At 42.8% G+C, this 22,274-nt stretch overlaps 1 protein-coding gene across 3 annotated transcripts in view; it reads left to right on the forward strand.

Moving 5' to 3' along the window:
* LOC128456687 (RAC-beta serine/threonine-protein kinase) overlaps positions 1-21,865 on the forward strand; it is a 41,343-nt gene extending 19,478 nt beyond the window's left edge. For 2 of the 3 annotated variants that reach the window (XM_053440963.1, XM_053440964.1), the window contains exons 10-14: positions 8,762-8,890; positions 9,969-10,183; positions 10,267-10,354; positions 18,943-19,045; positions 19,153-21,865. In XM_053440963.1, the coding sequence (XP_053296938.1) occupies positions 8,762-8,890; positions 9,969-10,183; positions 10,267-10,354; positions 18,943-19,045; positions 19,153-19,232 (615 nt within the window). In that variant the 3' untranslated portion in view covers positions 19,233-21,865. Of the gene's footprint in view, positions 1-8,761; positions 8,891-9,968; positions 10,184-10,266; positions 10,355-15,804; positions 17,246-18,942; positions 19,050-19,152 lie in introns of those variants that run through there. The other variant, XR_008341879.1, reaches the window with a different exon arrangement.
* Positions 21,866-22,274: the final 409 nt, after the last annotated feature.

Here is a 22,274-nt window from a genome sequence, read left to right on the forward strand (position 1 = left end):
ACTGTATTTCCGCTCGTTGGGTCGCAGTTGGCGGCTGAAGAAAGCAAGCGGCTGCCAGGCCCCGCCCACCCACTGCTCGTAGACGGCACCGACAGCGTAATCCGAGGCGTCTGAGGTGATGGCGATGGAGGCTATGGCAGAAGGATGTGCCAGCATAGCGGCGTGCGCAAGGGCTGCCTTAGTCTCAGCAAAAGCTTTGTCCCTGCCCTCAGTCCAGTCCACAGCGTGCGTGGGCTTACCTTTCAAAGCCTTGTGCAGGGGCTGCATGAGCTGAGCGGCTCGAGGGATGAAACGATGATAAAAGTTCTCCATGCCAAGGAATTCCTGCAGGGCTTTCACGGTGAGTGGGCGTGGAAAACGTGTGACCGCCTCCACCTTTGATGGGAGAGGGACTGCGCCGTCCTTAGTGACTCTGTGTCCCAGGAAATCTATGGTGGAGCGACCAAACTGGCACTTGGCAGGGTTTACAATCAGGCCATGTTGGTTGAGCCGCTTGAAAAGTGTTCGGAGGTGCGACAGGTGCTGAGATTCGGACGTGCTTGCTACCAGAATGTCTTCCAAATATACAAAAAGAAAAGGCAGGTCACGTAAAACAAAGTCCATGAGGCGTTGAAAAGTTTTTAAGTCCGAACGGCATCCTTAAGAATTCAAAAAGACCGAACGGCGTAATCACCGCTGTTTTTGGAATGTCTAGTGTGCTGAAAAATCCTGTATGTTCGGGACTGGGTATCGGTCAGGTGTCGTTGCCTCATTAAGTCGCCTGTAGTCGCCACATGGGCGCCAGCCGCCACCAGGTTTGTGGACGATGTGAAGGGGTGACGCCCACGGGCTGTCAGATCGGCGGATTATTCCCAGGCGTTCCATGTTGGAAAACTCTGCCTTAGCAACGGCAAGTTTGGTCGGGTCGAGGCGTCGAGCACGGGCGTAGACAGGTGGACCAGTGGTGGCGATGTGGTGCTCCACACCATGTTTCACGGCCGACGCGGAGAAAATGGGCTGAGTGAGTGCTGGAAAACTAGCCAGTAACCGGTGGAAGTCATCCGATGTGGACAGCATGCTAGACAGTCGTATGGAGTCAAACCCGCTGAATGTGCACGTATAAGAACAGAACGTGATGGCGTCGATCAAACGGTGGTTCTTTATATCCACCAACAGTCCATGCGCACACAAAAAATCTGCACCCAGGAGCAGGGGCGTTTCTAGGTTTCTGAAAGATCCGGGGCTTAGCCCAGGGCCAAAACGTAACTGCGCATGCAATTTTTGAAAATAATAACAAATAACAAAATAAACTATGTATGCAGTTTATTAATACCAATGGTAAAAATATAGATTTTCACAAACTTCCCTTTGTCTTAACAAAAAAGTGCCTCATTCATAAGCACCAACATTAAACATTTAGATAATAAATGAGTCACATAGTCATATATGTATTCTTCACATATTTTTATTAGTTTCACAATAGTAAACAATGTCTGAAAAAGTATACAATGCAGAAATGCAGAAAGATAAGATGTTTAAAAGGCAAGAGCCTTTTAAACATCTTATCTTTCTGTAGTCATGCGTTTGTCTTTGTTCATTTCTTTTCTTCTACAGTATATCTGTCTTTACTTTACACTTTCCATATTGTGTATACTTGTACATTTGTCTGTGTATTATTAACTGTTACTCTACATGTATTGTCTTTCTTTGTTCATTTCTTGTTTGTAGTGAACTTTTTATTTTCACTCGTTTCACTGTTTCTTGCTCCTTTCTTTGGACCTTTGTCCTTTGAGCACAAGTGGGTATCTCCTCGGTTTGACTTGGGCGAACCGGTCAATGACTTCACCATGGTCTAAGCCACAAAGCGCATCCTTCTCCACTGCCATAATAGCCAAATGATGTAGCCTCTCCTGGCCCATGGTTCTCCTCAGCCAGGTGTGGACACGGCGCAGTACACTGAACGACCGCTCACACGTGCAACTGCTGACAGGTATTGTCAAGGCTGCTTGGACAACTGAGCTCAAGGTTGGGAACATGTCTGGGTGAAGTAGCTTGTAAACACTGCCCATGTCAGAAACGGCACCTTCTCTCTTTCTTCTAGAAAGGAACTGCTTTGCCACCAGGATCTCCTCTTTTTTCAATGACATTTTATAATGTGTTGCAATCAGCTCTAGGGAATCCTCACAGAAGAAATCAACGGCCGCTGGGTTGCAAGCTTGAATGCCTCGCATTAGCTCTGCCCCCACATCAGAAAATCTGCTGTTTAGCTCAGTTACCATACGGTCAAGACATGGGTACAACAGAGTTTGTTTCAGCTGGTCTTCTGTGCCCAGATGAGCCCTTGTACCCAAGGTGGACTCTATTGTAAAGTCCTCCATCACCCTCTGCTTGTGCCTGCGACCACTGTGACTCTCACATATGTTGTTGGCATCATAGATGTGTTTTGCTTCATTGTAAAGCTTGTCTGCCATTTCATTGGTTCGGATGGATTTCAGTGTGTCAAGGACTGCATCTTTAAAGAGTGTTGCTTGGGCCAAGTCCACAGAATCCTTCTGAAGGTACAGGTGCAGCCCCTCTGTAGTTGACAGCATACTCCGGAACATGACCAGCAGGTAGACATTTGAAAACCTGGACAGCTTTGACAGTAATCCGACTGCCAGAGGTGTTGCACTCTCTTCCAGGCACTTTAAAACAGCTGGCAGATTGTTGAGCATTGCTCTCACAGACTTCACCTGACATGCCCATCGGGTTTTTGACAGCTGGACAAGCTCACTCTTCTTCAAGCCCAGGAGCATCTGGACATCAGAGAATCTCTGATGGTTTACGATTGATACACTGAAGAAACAGTAGACACTCTCCAATGTCTCAAACAGGTCACTGGCTTCTGGAACAGCCCTGCACGTCTGGCAGAGAACCAGGTTCAGCTCATGAGCATAGCAGTGTACGTACACTGCTTCTGGGTGTTTCTCACGAAAGCGAGCTTGAACTCCACTTACTGAACCACTCATAACGGAAGCTCCATCATAAGCCTGAGCGACACACAGGAGATCATTAAGGCCATTCGACTCCAATACATTTTCAATTGCGTCAGTGATGCACTGTGAATTCAATCCCTTAAGGGTGACAAGTTCAAGGAGACGCTCTTTGACTCCGCCGTCAGCTGTAACATAGCGCACACAAACAGCAAGCTGTTCAACGTGGCCATCTCTTGCCTCATCAGCCATCACTGCATACATTTCCGATGCCTTGATCTCTTCTACGATGGTTGCAGTCACTTCATCAGCACAACATTCGATCATGCTGTTCTGCGAGGCAGGAGATAGATATGTTGAATGAGAAGGGGCCTGGTAGTTCTGGAGGAAGGGGTCAAAGGTTTCAAGGAGCTTCATTACAAGTTTCCCTGATTCAGGGAGGAGCTGGTTTCATCATGACCACGGAAAGCAATGCCTTGTTTCCCTAAAAGGCTAGTGACGGCCACAATGCGCCGCAGGTATTCTCTCCTTTCACTAATCTGACTGGAATTTCCAACATTCATTTGGTCGACAACATCGCCTTCTGTTAGCGTAGCTCTGTAATTCTTCCAGGCCAGGATAGATGACTTGTGGACAGCACTTGCCTCATGCTCTCGGTAGCTATCCAAGGCCCTTTTCCAGTTATTAAAGCCCTCAGTGCTGAGGAGGGCATCTTTGCTGGCTGTAGGGTTGTGTTTCCCAAAGAGCTTGCATGAGAAACAGTGTGAAGAGTTTCTGCTCAAAGAATACTCCAGCCAGTCAAAAGATTCAAACCATTTGTACTGGAAAGACCGTTGCTGCTTTCCAAAACTAGTGGAGGGGTACTGGTCCCGTCTGGGTTGCTTTGGGCCTGTTTCTCGTGTCCCTAAATCATTCTTTCCTAACAGGTTCCCTGTGCTCCCTGACCCTGAGCCACCTGTATTTCCAAAAAGGGGAAAAAAGCGAAATAAAGCTATGGCCTCCTTCTCCCCCCTTTTTTAAACATGATTAAATAAAACTCTGCTATCCACAACTTGCAATTAATGGGCACTGGCAAGGATGTATACTGGGATACACTGCTGAATATTATACAATTCTGGACTAGAGATATTGGTATAGATACTCCTCACATAGCCTACAGGTACCTGCACTTGCACTTGCACTGTCCTCACTCTGGTCAGCAGCATCACTGGCAGCTGCATCTATGTATGCTGACTCTGCCCTTATCTCTGAAAATGTATAAAAGAATAAATAAAAAAAAGTTAAGCTGTAGCCTACTGTAAACTTAAGATCAATATTCTATCAAATTATTGCATTTAGAAATTTTAATTTCAAACATTATAATTAGGTTACTAAAATATGTTAAATACTACATGTAAGTGGTGTCATTGTGTTGCTCGTCAGTATTGCTTCCTCCTGCTAGTTTGCCTTCATTGGTCTCGAAACCAGGTCCTCTGATTTGCGACCACAATTGACCACCAAATAAACGTGTGTGCTATTAGTTATGCCAAGGACAAAACGACCTATTTTTTGGAGCAAGTGGGAGGTCTTTACCTCTTTTTATACTGAGAGGGAATTCACCAGGTCGACTTTGTTACATAGACACTCTTAACATAGCCTACAGGTACCTGAACTTGCACTCTCCTCCCTTTGGTCTCCTGCATGAACCCTGACTGCATCCTTATCTGCTATCATACCTGAAAATGAAGGATGTGCCATTATATGCTTAAAGAGTTCAACAAGAACAACAAAAAAACCTTCTATTCCCATTACCTCCTGGCTGCCAACCACTTTTGGAGCAAAAAACATTGAAATCCTTCTTTGTGACATTGTTGTTTGCAGGTCCCAGGGGGTTGGGACTCTACAGCAGATGTCGTTATAATTCTCTGTTAACAAACATAAATGAGTCAGTACACTTATGCAGCCGGTCTCATTCCCTGTTGCCATGAGAATCATGTATTAACATAAATATTTCTAACTGTTATTCTTTTAATTTCATATCATATCTTCATATTATTGTCATCAACTTTCATGTACAAAGCGGTCATTTAGACTACAGACGAAAATAATAGATATAGTAGCAGGCTTAATGCCTCTGGTCCATCACACTACTAGTCATTAACGTTAGCTAGCTAGAGCATTCTAGCTGCAGACAAAGTACATGATATACATTTGCATTCAATTATAACATTATATACATTTACCATAAGTAAGGTTTTCAAAACGTTTACAGACATTTTAATTACTGACATATAATAAAGACATTGTGAAATCTAGGGCTTGTGCTCACTACTCACCTGTTGTAAACAGTGAGAGACTGGCTGCTGAAGTGTACTGACGCACTTGTTGCTCTGTTCTCGTGCGGTAAATGAGGGGCGTTCAAGGACCGTCGGAAAGTCGATTTTTTTTTTTTTTTTTTTTTTTTACCAAAAAATTAGATTCGGGGCTAATCAAATTAGATCCGGGGCTTTAGCCCCGAATAAAACAGCCTAGTGACGCCACTGCCCAGGAGGGGAACGGCGACTTTTGCCGTGACAAAATCCCAGCCAAACCGATGTTCTCCGAAACACAACTCAACATACCTCAGTCCATACGTGCGGATGGGCGTCCCATTAGCCGCTTCCATAGGGGGCCCGTGGCTGTCGGTCACCATATCCAAACGGGAGGCAGGCAGGACGCTCCTCTGTGCCCCCGTGTCGCATAGGAAACGTCGTCCGGAGATGTTGTCCCGGATAAACAGCAGCCTGCCGACGTGGCCGACACTCATGGCCACTACTGAGCGCCGGCCCTGGCGTTTCCCAACCCGCCGAAACTGCAGGGCGGCCGACATTTATAAGCCTTCAGTCCAAACTTATCGTGGTAAAAGCACAAGCCTGAAGAAGACTGCTGGGGGCCTGAAGGTTGCTGCCGACCTGAAGACTGCTGCCGACGAGAAGAGGTTGCCGCGATGAGTGTGGAATCCTCCATTGTCACCGGAGCGCCGTGCGTGGCCAGCAACGCGGCCATGCCATAGCGCTCTTGACTTGCCAAAAAAAATTGATCAGCCTCTTCAGCCAGTTGTCAAAAGTCGGTGATTGTGGTGTTGGCCAACGCAGCTCTGACTTGGGAAGGCAGCTGAGGCAGGAAAAGCTGGGTGAAAAGAAAATGGGGGCTGTGCTCCCCCAGGAGATCCACGATATGGTCCATGAGCTCAGACGGTTTGCTATCACCCAGTCCTTGGAGGGAGAACAGCCTGCTGGCTCTCTCAGCGTCTGACAGTTCAAAAGTCTTCAACAGGTGGGCTTTGAGTGCTGCATACTTGTCCGTAGCTGGAGGGTATTTCAGGAGACTCACCACCCGCGACGCTGTTGAGCTTCCCAGAGCTGACACAACGTAGTAGTACCGAGTCGTATCAGCTGTTATGTCCCGCAATGCGAACTGCGCCTCCGTCTGGGCAAACCACGCCGCCGCTGAAGATTCACAGAATTCGGGGAGTTTGAGGGCCACAGCGTGCACGGCCATGGTCGGGTCCCGTTCGTTAAACACGTCAACAAACGAACGTCAAGGTCACCAGTGTGGAAATTGCGATGAAACACAAAAGGCAACTTCCATCAAGTTGGACACACAATTTGTGCTCCGTTTATTAGCATCAAAACAATAACAAACAAGATGGCTTTTAACATCCCAGCATGCCCTGGGGTCTCAGACGTCATTACGTTCCCATCATGCATTTGGGATCCTGACGTCATCACGTCACCCGGCATGCCCCGGGGTCGACGTCATCGCCCTCGTAGGAGACTGACGCCGACACATTAAGTAAACCACAGTGTGCCGAGGGTGAATTATGTAAGTCCCCTATTCACTACAGTGGCATGGTTGTTGGTGCAAGACGGGTTGGTCTGACTATTTCAAAAACTGCTGATCTACTTGGATTTTCACGCACAATCATCTCTAGGGTTTACAGAGAATGTTCCAAAAAAGAGAAAATATCCAGTGAGTGGCAGTTGTGTGGACGAAAATGCCTTGTTGATGTCAGAGGTCCGAGGAGAATTGGCAGAGTGGTTTGAGATGATAGAAAAGCAATAGTAACTCAAATAACCGAGGTATGCAGAATACCATCTCTGAACGCACAACACATCGAACCTTGAAGCAGATGGGCTAGAGCAGCAGAAGACCACAGTAGGGTCAGAATTTGGCGTAAACAACATGAAAGCATGGATTGTATCCAACCCACCTTGTATCAACGGTTCAGGCTGCTGGTGGTGGTATAATGGTGTGGGGGATATTTTCTTGGCACACTTTGGGCCCCTTAGTACCAATTGAGCATTGTTTAAACGCTACAGCTTGTTGAATCTTATGCTACGACGAATTAAGGCAGTTCTGAATGCAAAGGGGGTCCAACACGGTATCAGCAAGGTGTACCTAATAAAGTGGCCGGTGAGTGTATATGACTAATAAGATGGCGCCATCCTGACCTAGACACAACATTTAAGATATTCAGATCTTTACAGGTTTTTCCATCAATGAATCATTGTTAGAAAGCAAGACAATAAGAAGAGAAAAGAGAGAAAACAAATCTTAATCCTCCTTCTCCAACTAAATTCTAATATGGAAACTCCTAGTGATCACTTTTGTCCCGGATCAAATTCATCACTGTGAGGTTGATTATATAAAATTATTTAGTAGCTTATTTATTATATTCTCACAATTGGAGGGAAATGTAATACACACACATCAACGCTCCACTGCTCTCTCTTTGTGTTTGTGTCTCTGTCTCTCTCTCTCAGACTCCGCTGACGTCTCTGAATCGCTATAGTTTTGAAATGACGTCAGAATATCAACCCTGATCATCACATAATATACTTTTCCTAATGAGTTAAATCTTTATTCAGAGCAGCGCACTCATTAGCCTGTTCAAGCTTTTTCCCTCTCGTTCTCTCTCTGTCTCTCTCTCACACACACACACACACACTCACAGTGTGATCAGACACATGTGTAAACTCAGTCTGGGTAAAAACAACTGTTAACTTATTCAATGTATTGAGATGTCGGGGTGCGCGAATAATAGAGGCACAGAGAGGAGCAATAAATTACTGACAGCTCAAAACTGTAAAAAATAAATAAACTTTAGATCAAACAAGTAGTCTGACTTTATGCATCATGATGAATGATTATAAATTTAAAACTGTAAAATGTTTCTGCCACAACGACAGTCAATGGCTGAAGGCATAATGTGTTTCTGGGTTGTTCTTCTGTCTATCCGTCCCATTTGCGTATGTGCTGATTGGATTTTGGTTGACAAAGGTCAAGGTCATGTGACCTTACTTTATTTTGAATGCAATATATCAGGAATGGCAGAAGGAAATTGTATTACATCTTGCACGAACATTCACTTGGACTGAATGTTTCGTAACCTGAATAGAATTTTATGGTCAAAGGTCACTGTGACCTCTCACTCTTGTGAATGTAATAGCTCAGGAAAAATCTCCAGGGAATTCTTTAAAATCTGGAACACATTTTCGTAAAATATTATGCTACAATAAAACTAAAGTGAAGTACATGTAATGCAATGAATGTAACTTCTCACCACCCACTTCACTTTTTGTGAAACAGCACCTGAGTCAGCACATGTAGACTGTTGTTCCAAAATAATTAAATGAATCTATCATGTTTACGATCGTTAAATTCAGGTATTTTTGTTTACAGTAGAAACAACAACACAGTCTAATAAAATTATGAAATTATGAATGTGATTTGAGCATTAGGTTTTCTACAGCTTGATTTTTAATGTTTTTTATTTTGTTCTGTCTCAGCTGGAGAATCTGATGCTGGACAAAGACGGCCACATCAAAATCACTGATTTTGGCCTTTGTAAGGAGGGTATTACTCCAGATGCTACCATGAAAACCTTCTGTGGAACTCCTGAATATCTTGCACCTGAGGTAGGACACTGAAAATGATAAACAGTAAGACAAAGATATCAAATATTGTGATATTTTATCCTGATCGCAAACCCCCCCCCCCCCCGGGGGCGCCGTCCAGGTGCTCCGTTTTACAGATCAGCGTCAAACATTGTTATTTACAGAACTGTATCGTACAGCTAGGTACTAATGAAACATATCGTTAGAAAGCTAAGATTCTTCTGATTCCACTGATGTAAACCTTTTTCAAGATCCGATCACCACAGCCGATAGAAAAAAGTTTAACAAAGTCGAAGTCACTCACCTAAGAAGCTTCATATTAATCCGATAACATTGATAACATTCCAACAAAAACGGTCTTGGTACATTGCCAAAGGTCCAGACGATCCAATCCAGTAACATAATCAGTCCAAAACACCGTATTACATCAAAGAGTGGCCACTGTCAGCTGTTGCGTAATCTCAGCGCAGCCACCTCCTCCGTGTAAACTGTGACGTACTCTCACTCCTAACTCTGTGTGCATGTAAACAAAGATCTCAAAATGGTGACTAGCAGCTCCTATCGGGTTAAGTGAGTTGTCAATCTAAACTTGACCCAATCGGAGCTGGCATGGGCTGTCCACAGCCTACAATAGCCAATGAGCCAATATGACCGGTTTTGTCTCCTTTATATAAAAGTATGATTTTGAGTGTAAAATTTGCCTTTTTAGCCTGGATGGTTACCATGGTTACAAAGGGGCCTTTGTGGAAAACGCCTAGACATGCACTTAGGAAAAAATCTGTTAAATATTAATTTTGTGTTAATCCTGGAAATCTCAAGCAAAATTGGATGGATAGCCCTCCACTTCAATATCACATCAAATACTGAAGACGCAGATATGATCTTAAGTTTTTATTTTGTTGGATATGATGAAATTATACAAGGCATTTTTAGGACAGGACCTGTTGAGGAAATTTGGAGAATTGAGTCTGGACTTTCTCCAGAGGTTGCCTTTCACACAAGAACACCGCAGCGGTGCGACTGTCCGCTAAGAACTGTTAGCATCCGCAACAAATCCTTGATGTGAACATTATTGTGGCTAATGTCTGTTCTCCCTCAGGTCCTAGAGGATAATGACTACGGCCGGGCAGTTGACTGGTGGGGTCTTGGTGTAGTCATGTATGAGATGATGTGTGGACGTCTGCCTTTCTACAACCAGGACCATGAACGTTTGTTTGAGCTTATCCTCATGGAGGAGATTCGCTTCCCCAGGAACCTGTCGCCTGAGGCCAAGTCCCTACTGGCTGGACTGCTCAAGAAGGACCCCAAACAGAGGTGTCTTACCACACTCATCCTGTGTGTTCATTCCTTCTGGATATACCCTCTTAATTCTTACATGATCTTGTTTGGACTGACAGGTTAGGTGGAGGTCCTAATGATGCCAAAGAAGTAATGAGTCACAAATTTTTCAGCTCCATCAACTGGCAAGATGCAGTGCAGAAGAAGGTACGAGACTCTGTAGCTGGAGGGAGTGGAACTAATGTTTTTTTCTTTGTCACAGACACAAACTCCTGTTTAGTCATCATTGACTCTGATTTCCGACTCTTTCACCGGGGTTAAAACATTATCAACTCTATCTTTCACTCAGTCACATGTGGCTAAAATTCTTTGATTGAATTTTTTCCCGTTACTCAATCAGTATTGAATGAGTAAATGCACAGATTTGTTATGATATATCACCACTAGGAAAGCTTACCCAGTATACAGGCTTCTCAATAGATGTGTGCCATTTGCATTACCGCTTCCCAAAAAATACTGCATTCTCAAGAGTAAGTAGTTATAGCCAGCCAATTGAGCCACAATTACATTGGAAAATGCTATTGGTTTTCTGGGTTGGATAGCAATGCAATAAGACAAAAATATGCCAGGCCTCAAAAGCCCTGCTGTTGTGTGCAGGATGCTGGGAATTATCTGTGCATGTGATGAAAGAATGCACAGTGCAGTGTTGGAATTCAACGTGCAGCGTGTGCTGCATTCCATACATCTTTAAAATAGAGTTTTGAATGATGTTTTTATTGCTCAGCGTTTCATTTGCGTATTTTTTTTTCTTTTTTCCCCCAAATTTCCCAAGCTTAACTTCCCATGGAAAGTTTCAGAAAATGTTCTGCCCCTTTGCAACCCTATGCCCAAATAACATCAGTTTGGGCAGGTAATTGATTTAGAGGAGTTTAAATGCACCGAGACAAGACTGGAGATGACCCTCTCAAAGTCCTAGACATATCTATACGGGTTGCTGGGCCATCACTGACAACAGGACGGAAATGGACAACAAAAGAAGCTACTCAACAGAGAAAAGCAGCATCCCATCATGCTGACATTGTGGGCCACTTTCAGCAGGGAAGAAGAGGTTTAGGCCTGGGTCAGTTCCCATGGAACTAGGGCTGGGTATTGCCTACAACCTCACGATACGATACGTATCACGATACAGAGGCCACGATACGATACTATCACGATACACGTTGCTTTTGAATAATGACCATGTCCTGCACAAAATTGACTACAACAGTTGTTCTTTATTATTCCATATAACAGCAAAGGCGAAGTCTTAGGGATCGCATCACTCAAAATACTTAAAATTCTGGCCATTAAAAGATCTTAAAAGTAAAATAAAATAATTATCATTCTAATCCCTCCCCAAAAAAAGGCAGTGCACAGAAAGGATCTGTCGCTCACGCATCTCCTCCCAAGATCCCCGGATACGATGTTTTTAATTTCCCTCGTAAGTGCAGAGTCTGTTGCTTGAACATGAGCGCAGTTGCACATCTGGGCATGCAGCGTGGCTATAATGTTCTTCGGACATTACGAGTGTTGCAGCTTTTAGCGGCTTCAGGGCTTTAGCCTCATCTTCACTACAGGCCAGGTCCGCTTCAGTTAAGGTCCACAGCTCCTTGGCATTCTTCCACACCTCAGTGGAGAATAGGTAAGAAACAGTGGGCGTCTCGAACCCACGTTGAGCGGCCAAATTCAGACTGCGTGCAAAGCATTTCACGAGCAGTAACTCTGCCAGTTTTTCCGGTGTTTCCTCCTTGCTTGTTTTGAGTTGAAACGTGTGCTGTTTTTGCTTATGCTGCCCCCTTTGGCATTATTGTGCACTGCACCATAGGTGAAGTTTCGTTTTCAAGAAGGCCGTCAAAGCATTTGATGCCGTATTGATACAGTAGCATCTGCATCGATGCGTGCATCGGCATGACGACGTCACGATATATCGCCATATCGATTTTTTGAGCACAGCCCTACATGGAACCATGCAAATCCTGCAGAGCGGCAAGAATTGGAAGTCCTTTAAATCTGGTCTCTGAAAAAGGCAGCAAGAGGTTCAAGGGGCAGTGGTTGAAATGGGAGATTATAGCAAAAGGTAGATAAGCTGGAAGAACATGTGGGGAACGGAAGCAAGCAGGATAAGCTTACTGCTGAGAGTTACCTATGATGTCCTTCCCTCAGCCAAAAACCTGCTGAAGTGGCTGAACGAAGATCCATCCTGCCCACTATGCTCAACTTCAGCTACTCTCAGGCACATCCTCTCAGGTTGTAAAATAAGTCTGTCTCAAGTAGGGATGGGCATAATTAATCGACGATCGATTAATTGATCATTAAGAATTTCCTCGATGAAATAATTTTTTCATCGAGGAATTCGCTAATTACAAATTTGACCACGGGGGGCAGTGTTTGAAAAAAAAGCCACAGTCCTTCTCAGTTACCTGCGACTGGCTGCGAGTTACCTTGTAGTTCCATTTCCAGAGTAAACATGAAGAGGTCACGGCGAAGTGTTGCATGGGACCATTTTGAGTTAAAAAATGACTTGGTTCACTGCCAACACTGCGAAGCTATCCCAGAGACTGGGGGAGACGAGGAGCCTGCATTGTCTGACACGGACGAGGGGAACGCAAACACCGGAGCCGCGGCCAGGCTAGCTAAGTTAGCACGGAGCTACCTGTGTATCACGGCGACATCAGTCCCCTCAGAGCCGGTTTTTCGGCGGCTGGACTGACGGTCACCAGGCTGCGTTCGCGTCTGACCCCAGAGCAGTTTAACATGCTCATCTTTCTCAACACAAATCCGTAGGCTGGTGCTGAAGTTGTATGTGAGTTACTGGTTATTTTTATGAAGCTGTCTCGACTCAGTACCTTGTTTGATAGTTTTGAGTTACATTTTGCAAAACCTGTCAGACCTAAGTATTATATATTTGTAGTTGTTGTTTAACATTATGTTTTTTTATATTATTATTATTTTATTTTGGAGGAAAAAAAAACGAGGGTCAGTTGTGTTTAGTAGCACCGGCTTCTAGCTGTCGGCTCCGCTGCTTAAGATTACGGCAGCGCATATTTTGTTCATCTTGTAATAAAGATCTCAATGGGGAAACACGCTTTTTTTTTCCACTGCATTTTAATGTAGCTTATAAATAGTGAATTTTTTAACTTGAAAATATTAATGATTAATCTAAAATTCGTCATTAACTGTCCCGACGATCGACGAAGACAATTTAATCGAACGCCCATCCCTAGTCTCAAGGTATAATTGATTACAATGCCAAAAACCTTGATGACGCTTTGGCACACAACTTAAGTTATGTCCCTAACATTCGCTGGTAGCCGCAGACACCTGCTAACATCTACTTTTAGTAGGTAACTTCAATTGTATAGATGATCTTCAACCGTACAAGGGACATTCACCATTTAGTCCTATATTCTAAAACCTAAATCTGAGGTAAACAAAAACTGATCAAATCAATGCAAGGAGAAGGGAACTCTGAGAGTGCAAAGTGATGGGCCACTTAATGACCATATTGCATTTAAATGTATTTCATCATGTACCGTCTACACCGCAGTTTTCTTCAAACTAATAACATAAAAGCAGGAAAAATATCCTTTATCTGATATAATTTTAATGTGATTGATTTAATTTGTTGGTGTACAGACACTGAATAAAGATAACCCCCTAAAAGTACACATTTTTATTAACAAAATCATGATTATCATCCAGAGCTGCACAAAATGCACAAAAAACTGTTAATAGATATCAGTACTCTACAGTGTTCAATTTTTTTTCAATGAAGGGGAGAGTAGAAAGAAGAAAGGGAAAATGGGGAAACAATCCTGGATCCACCCCATGGTCCAGATCTGCACCAAAATGTCGTTCCCTGGCCCATACCTCTTCCTTTCACACAAAAATAATATTTATTTTCAGTTTTCACATTTAAGTGAAGGGGTTATAAATAATCTAAACTAATAAACAATGATTTTAAGTCAAGTAAAATCTAAAATACTTATCAAAGCTTTTTTTAATGTTAATCTTTTAAAAGTTCTTAATTTTTGAAAATAAATTAAATAAAGGTGAATATAAAGTTTTCATCGTTCTTTTTAATCAGAATCAGAAAGTATTTATTGCCAAGTAGGTTTACACCTACAAGGAGTTTGCTCTGGTTATTGGTGCATAGAATGAACATAGAAACATAAAAACACAATAAATACAGCACACATAAGAAAAGCAATAAAAATAAACAATACATATTTACTCACTATTTACTTCTTATTTACTCACTTTTTATATTATTTGTAACCTTTATTTAGACATAAAAATAAAGCCTTCATCACCACAGAGGTCAGGGCGACGGGTCTGTAATCATTGAATCCAGCGATCTTTGTTTTTTTGGGGACAGGGATGATGGTGGAGGTCTTGAAGCAGGCTGGTACGTGACATGTCTCCAGTGAGGTGTTAAAAATTTCAGTAAACACCGGAGACAGCTGATCAGCACAGTGGTTCTGTCTCCTGAAGAGTCTGTTGACGTCCCTCTCCAGGAATTGAAAGTGGTAGATTATTCCACAGCAGAGGGGCTTGATGGCTAAAAGCTCTGGCTCCTACTCTACTTTTAGAGACTTAAGGGACGACAAGTAGGCCTGAATTCTGGGAGTGGAGTGCTCTAGTGGGTTGATAAGGTACTAACAGCTCTTTAAGGTAAAAAGGCGCTATATTATTAAGGGCCTTGAATGTGAGGAGGAGAATTTTAAATTCTATTCTAGATTTAACTGGAAGCCAGTGTAGCGATGCTAATACTGGAGAAATGTGCTCTCTTTTCTTGGTTCACGTCAGGAAACGTGCTGCGGCATTTTGGACAAGCTGTAGAGTCTTTGACGACTTACTGCTGGAGCCTGATAATAATGAATTACAATAGTCCAGTCTCGATGTAACAAAGGCGTGGACTAGTTTTTCTGCTTCTTTTTGCGAAAGGACATGTCTGATTTTTGAGATGTTACGCAAGTGGAAAAAGGCGGTCCTAGAAATTTGTTTTAAGTGAATATTAAAGGATAAATCAGGATCGAAGATCACTCCCAAGTTCCTGACTGTTTCATTGGAAGCAGGGGCAATGTCGTCTAGCGCAGCTATATCATTAGATATTGTATCTCTAAGGTGTTTAGGGCCAAGTATTATAACCTCTGTTTTATCTAGAGAAGTTTAATAAGAGAAAATTGCATGTCATCCAGGTTTTTATGTCCTTGAGACATGCTCGGCGTTTAGTTAATTGATTACTTTGTTCAGGTTTTATTGAAAAGTATAACTGGGTGTCATCCGCATAGCAGTGGAAATTTACAGAGTGTGTCCTGATAATGATTCCTAGTGGAAGCATATATAATGAGAATAAAATTGGGCCGAGCACAGAGCCCTGTGGAACATTACATTACATTACATTTCATTTAGCTGACGCTTTTATCCAAAGCGACTTACAATAAGTGCATCAACTCCGAGGGTACAGACCCAGAACAACAAGAATCAAGAAAGTACAATTTCTTCAAAATAAGACAAAACTACAAAGTGCTATAAGTAAGTGCCATTTAAGTGCTACTAAAAGTGTTAGTTTCAAAGAGTTGTTAGTTTTTTTTGTTTTTTTGTTTGTTTGACAGATGTCCGGATGTCGATGGGGAGCTCATTCCACCATCTAGGAGCCAGGACTGCAAACAGTCGTGATTTTGATAAGTGTTTAGCTTGCAGTGAGGGAGCAACGAGCCGATTAGCCGAAGCAGAGCGGAGTGAACGAGCTGGGGTGTAACGTTTGACCATGTCCTGGATGTAGACTGGACCTGATCCATTCACAGCATGGTACGCAAGTACTAGTGTTTTGAACCGGATGCGAGCGGCCACTGGTAACCAGTGAAGGGAGCGGAGGAGCGGAGTAGTGTGAGTGAATTTCGGTTGGTTAAAAACCAGTCGAGCTGCTGCATTCTGGATGAGCTGCAAAGGTCGGATGGCAGTAGCAGGTAGACCTGCCAGGAGGGAGTTACAGTAATCTAGGCGTGAGATGACCAGAGCCTGGACCAGAACCTGCACTGCCTTCTGAGTGACAAGGGGGCGTATTCTCCTGATGTTGTACAGTATGAATCTACAGGACCGTGTTGTTGCATTAATGTTGGCAGTAAGGGAGAGTTGGCTATCGAGTGTCACACCCAGGTTCCTAGCAGTCTGAGTGGGGGTTAACACAGAGTTGTCAAAGTAAATAGTCAAGTCGTGGATGGGAGAGTCTTTCCCTGGAAGGAAAAGTATTTCAGTCTTGTCAAGGAACACCATGGTTAACTTTGCTGCGCACAGATGACTCATGATTAATTTGCACGAATTGGGAGCGATCAGAAAAATAAGATGTAAACCAGTTAAGGGCGGTTCCATTAATGTTAATTAACTGTTTAAGTCTTTGTAATAAAATTTGATGGTCAATTGTGTCGAATGCTGCACTGAGATCTAACAGAACGAGGACAGACACAAGTCCCTGATCTGAGGCTATTAAAAGGTCATTAGTGACTATTGCCAAGGCTGTCTCTGTGCTGTGATTGGCTCTGAACCCAGACTGAAAGTCTTTATATATATTATTTTCCTGGAGAAACTCACACAGCTGATTGACTACAACTTTTTCTAAGATTTTAGACATGAAGGGGAGATTAGATATTGGTCTGTAATTGGCTAGAACCTCTGGGTCTAGGGTGGGTTTTTTGAGAAGGGGTTTGATTAGTGCTATTTTAAAAGAATGTGGTACATGACCTGATGATAATGACAGATTGATTGTGTTAAGTAACGAACTATTAATTAGGGGCAGAATTTCTTTAAGTAATTTTGTAGGAATGGGATCTAAGATTTAGAACCTGAGATTATTTTGGTAAACTGCACAGAACGGAAGAAGAGGAGAAGTCTCTGTTTCCACTAGCTAGTAGCTGGAGTTCGTCAAGTTTGTTGCACAATGAGCGCACGTTGGAGAGGAATATTCATGGAAGCGGTGTGCGAAGTCCCCGCCGGTGAAGACGCACAAGCGAACCAGCTCGATTACCTCTCCTCCACCGCTTCACCGTCTGAACAAAGGTGAGCGCACCTTTGACCAGAATGTCCAAAATTTCGACAGATGAGGCAATGAAACTCAGATATAAATTATCCGGAGTTATGTCCCTGATGTTCATGAGCATCTCTCTTGTGAAAGAGCTCCCTTTTTTTAAGCAGAAAACTGAATTAACTAAAAATACAGGACAAAACATCGCGCACCAAATCGCCGAGGCAGCCGTCCGCGGCGCCATTTTAGATAAGTTTCCCACTTAAAAGAAATATAAAACTGTCTGAATAAATTTCTACACATCTTAATTGAACAGCTTCAACACTTGCTTTTCATCTCTTATATCCAACCCCCACTTCTCTTGTTTAAAGAGAGAAGTGACTTCTAGCTTGGCCTGTCAGGATTTTAAATCTTAGCTGGAATACTAAACATATGAGACATGCACCGAACTCCGGAGATCCTCTAAACCCTCTCTGCAGGGGCTGTATGTGTGAATGCACATGTGCCAGTGAGAGCCACTGGTGTTTCTGCAGCCTTTCTCCTTCTGGCCCCCTAGTTTAAAGTCTGCAGAAAGTCTGGAAGAGCTGATGTGAGAAAATAGCAGGAGATCCTTCACAGGGTTCACCACAGGCAAGTGGGGGTGTTGATGACCACGATGACATCACCACCAAAGATGTCAAGAGAGCCTTTGGTGATGGGGATCAACGTGCTCTGCAGCAGAAATATAGATTACGTCCTACCTATGCATGGTGCACCACCCCTAACCTCAATGCTCTGTTGTTGTGAACACATCTGAGCAGAGAATGTCCCGCTGCTTTGTGCCTATGGAGTTCATATCTGAAAACAGTTACACTGTATTTTAGCTGAACATTTGAGAGATTTGAAAACTCTCTTTTCGCTGTCTTTTCTCTTTTGAGAGTGCACCATGTAAGGTTATATTTCTTAGTTCTCACTGCCCATTCATCCTGCTCCCGGTCAGGCTCTGGATTCTACAGCGACTGGGTCTGGACCCGAGCCACAGTCCACCTATTAGTGACCCCTGCAATTAATAGTAATCTCTACCTCTGTCGCTCTTTCTCTCTCTCTTTGTCTCTTTGAGTCACTCAATAAATCTGATTTTTCCCATCCTTGTGATCGGGCCAAACAGCAAATGATCCAGAGATGAGATAAAGTGAAAACACTGGGTTTAAACGAGATGAGAAAGGAGAGCGCAGTTCATGAACAAGGTAGTATGTCGAATTTGTTTTGGAACAGTGGCAAAAAAAATTGGGAATACAGGGTTGCCATCCCGTTCATTGTTACTGCTGCTGCTTCAGGATAAGAGCTGTCATGTTGTCCTCCCTCTCCACTCCCCTGCTAGCCTTCTCACTTACCCTTACTCACAATATACACGAACCCTAATCAAACAGTTTGAGAACCTGAACAGTTTACCTTAAGTTTACTTTTTGTATGTTTGATTCACTTGCGTTAATGAGAAACGCTGTTCACCTGCTATTCTTCTACGTGCTCAACTTTGAATGAATGCTCAACATACTTATTAAATACAAACTGTATTTAATTCCATGACGTTGTCATATGAAAAAGTTCTCAAGCAAGATATTTCAGTTTGTAAGAGATAGTATGGTACATATCCCCCTAGTTGATGTACTCTATGAACAATGCAGTTCAGATGACCATTGTTTAAAATCCAGCATGTAGCCAACTGTTTACTCTTCTCCCCTTTCTGCTTCAGCTTACCCCACTCTTCAGACCACAAGTGACGTCAGAGACAGACACCCGGTATTTTGATGAAGAATTCACGGCACAGACCATCACACTCACTCCTCCAGACAAGTGTAAGTATCCTTAGCCTCAGGGGTGCAGTGCATCTACACAATCTGATTCATGATCATCTTCTGGTTTCATGGTTCGAATGTGACGATGGACTTCTGTCTTCTTACAGATAACAGTCTGGACTGTGAGGATCCGGGCCAACAAGCACACTTCCCCCAGTTCTCCTATTCTGCTAGCATAAGAGAGTGATAGCATCTCTGACACACACACACACACACACACACACACACACACACACACACACACACACACACACAACCACACACACACAACCACAGAAGAGTCATGAACACCTTTGCCATATCACTTACAGCTATAAAATGACCAGAACCTCCATCTTTTGGTCTCAGCTAGATCTACATGTTATTGCCTCAGCTGGCAGCCTTATTGCTCTGTAGAACCTTCTCTATCAACACGACAAACCCTGGCCACACTGGCAGCACTGTAACTTCAGTACCTCACATAGTCGTCAGCACAAGTCAACAACACACTCAAGACTCAGTCTGTAGCACCTTCGGATGGCCTGTAAACAACTGCTGATGCTTTTCGGGCCGAAATGTCTTTTTTTTTTTTAACGCTCTCTGTTCTGTGGTGTGATGAGAAGTCATACAGCTCTTTTGTGATGTTTCAAAGTGCTCTTCACAACTAGCTCCTACCACTGGTGATAAGTCAGGTGCATCTTTGAGGGAGGAAAAAGTGTGGCTGTTTGTTTGGTCTCAGTCTGTCCGTCTGTTCGGGTGTCTGTTTTGTTTTTGAGAAAATAAGGGCTTCAAATACAGATTGTGTGTTTTTTTAGAACACTTGCCCACTGTGTATAAGGAGCAACATGTGAATGGAAAACAAACAAGGATCAAAGTGACATGGAGAACAGTTTTGACAAAGTGAAAAATAACAGGGACGGTAATTTATATATTGTATGCAATGGAAAGAAATAACTCGCACATGAGTTCGCTCTCACCTCAGACGTGATCTTTGGTAGAAGGTCTGTCAGTGGCACCAAAATTGTTGGGAATTGGGATAACTTAATGCACAAGGTGTATATGTTATTTAAACGTTTTTGTTTTTTGGACACATTTTTGATCTTTATTGATCGGATAAATACATAGCAGCCATGTTATTTAAGAGGCTCATTAAGCACTTACTGGTTTAAAGAAGACATTATTTCTGTCTGATGTGCTATGTTCATAAGTAAGCTGACAGCTTAGTGGATTCTATGCTTGCCTATATCACCTATGTATCATAAATGTCAAAAACTGTCAGATACTGAGAGTTGGCATCAAATTGTCCCATTTACTTTAGTATGCATGAGGTTTTTGCATTTGGCCTTTTTTAGATTATTTCATTTCAACAACCTTCTTTATATATATATATGTATAGTATAACCAACCCCAGCACCAAACTGAATTATTAGCACTTTCAGAATACATGTTCATAATTGGAACATCATTATCTCTTGGCTTCCAAAGCTTGCGCTGTAACATTCTCAGTCATGTCTAAATTAGATATATTTAAAATTTTTCCAGTGCATCCGAACTGCTGCTGCTATTGTTCAGACATGAATGTGCCACTAGATTGGATTGGACTTGTAATAACTTGAGGGCTATAAAAAAACATCCAGTGATATCAGTGAGCTGTTGATATGAACATGAACATGGTCCATGGTGAGATTTCGTTTTTTAGTGCAATGTGGACTTGCAGGGGACGTCTTTTGTGTTTTTCAGTTCTTCCCATGTGTTATTAACAACATGAAGTGGTTATCAGGAGGCTGGCAGAGATTTGCAATATTGGGTGTTACACAATGTTAGATTCATTTTCATGTACAGTTTATGTGTCAGTCATGATAAAAGGCTGGGGCAGAAAACCTGCTCAGCTTCCTGTTACTCTCAGAGCCTTCTACCAACACAAGCTGTTCTGGCATCATATCCGTTATTTTTGTTTCTTATCTTCTCGTTTTACTTGTCCACTTGCTGTTCTCCCTCATCCTCCCTCTTCCCTGAGCCTACTCATATTAAAGGGATAGTTCACAGAAATGTTTTAATTTACTAATCTACTCATCACTATGCCGATGGAGGAGTGTGTTGAGTCCACAAAACACTTTTAGAGTTTCAGGGATAAACAATTTTGCAGCCAAGTCCGATACAATTGAAGTCTATCATGACTCCTTCAAACGTAATAAAACAATAGAATTCAAATTCAAACATTCAAATCTGACTTGAAACGGCACCATGCCTGCTACGGGAAGTAGCGATGCAAGCAAATGTAGTGATGTAAACGTGCACCCCCGCATGCCCTTTGGCGAAAGCTTGTGAGCAGTATGTGTGATGTTTCTGGTAAATATCAGAGGACATTTGGGCTAAAAACATGGTGTATATCTCCTTGTTTCCAGTCAAATTTGTATGTTGGGGCTTCCTGACACTTGGATGACACAACACAAGCAGTATGGATGCCACTGTACTGTTCGTGTGGTGTCACCCACTATTGTGTATTTTTTGGGGCGTTTGAAAAATGGATCACCATTTACTTCAATTGTTTTGGATTTGGCTGCAACGCTGTTTAACCCGGAAACTAATTAAGTGTTTTGTGGACTCAAACACTTCACCCACCCAACCATTATCATAGCGGTCAGTAGATGAGTGAATTTACATTTTTTTGTGAACTATCCCTTTAAGGAAGTTGATAATCATTGTCACAAATGTATGTTTTTCAGTGACATTATTGTATCAAACAGTTATTTACTATTTGTCTATGAATGTAATTCTGAAAGACAAGGATCCAATACACCTGTTTAACTGTCTTAATAAACCCTTGTGTTTGTGTTTTGATTCTTCTCATCTCTGCTCTGTTTCTCCACTTGGTGTCATTAGCAAAACAGGTACCAAGCACTAGTCAGTTTACAGTTTATCAGAGTGGTGTCAGTTTAACAGCAGTTCACCTTCAAACAGGAAGGTTTCTGATATATAGACATATAGATCTGTTCAAGTAGCTGCTCTGATGTAGCGTGAGCAATTTTGTGTCAATTGGCCAATGTTACCACAACTTCATTTTCACACTGCTCAGTAGGTGGCGCTATGACTCTGAACTAATATTTATACATGGAGCTATTCAGATCAGGATTGTGATCATAGGTCAGTGGTTTGGAGCCGGTCGGATAATGCAGAGTGGATTAGCAAAGTACTTCCTGGGTCCTGGCGAATCAGTAGGGGGCGCTATGACACTGAGGAAATATTGACA

This window comes from Pleuronectes platessa, chromosome 15 (genome assembly GCF_947347685.1).
Source record: "Pleuronectes platessa chromosome 15, fPlePla1.1, whole genome shotgun sequence".
Lineage (NCBI taxonomy): Eukaryota > Metazoa > Chordata > Actinopteri > Pleuronectiformes > Pleuronectidae > Pleuronectes > Pleuronectes platessa.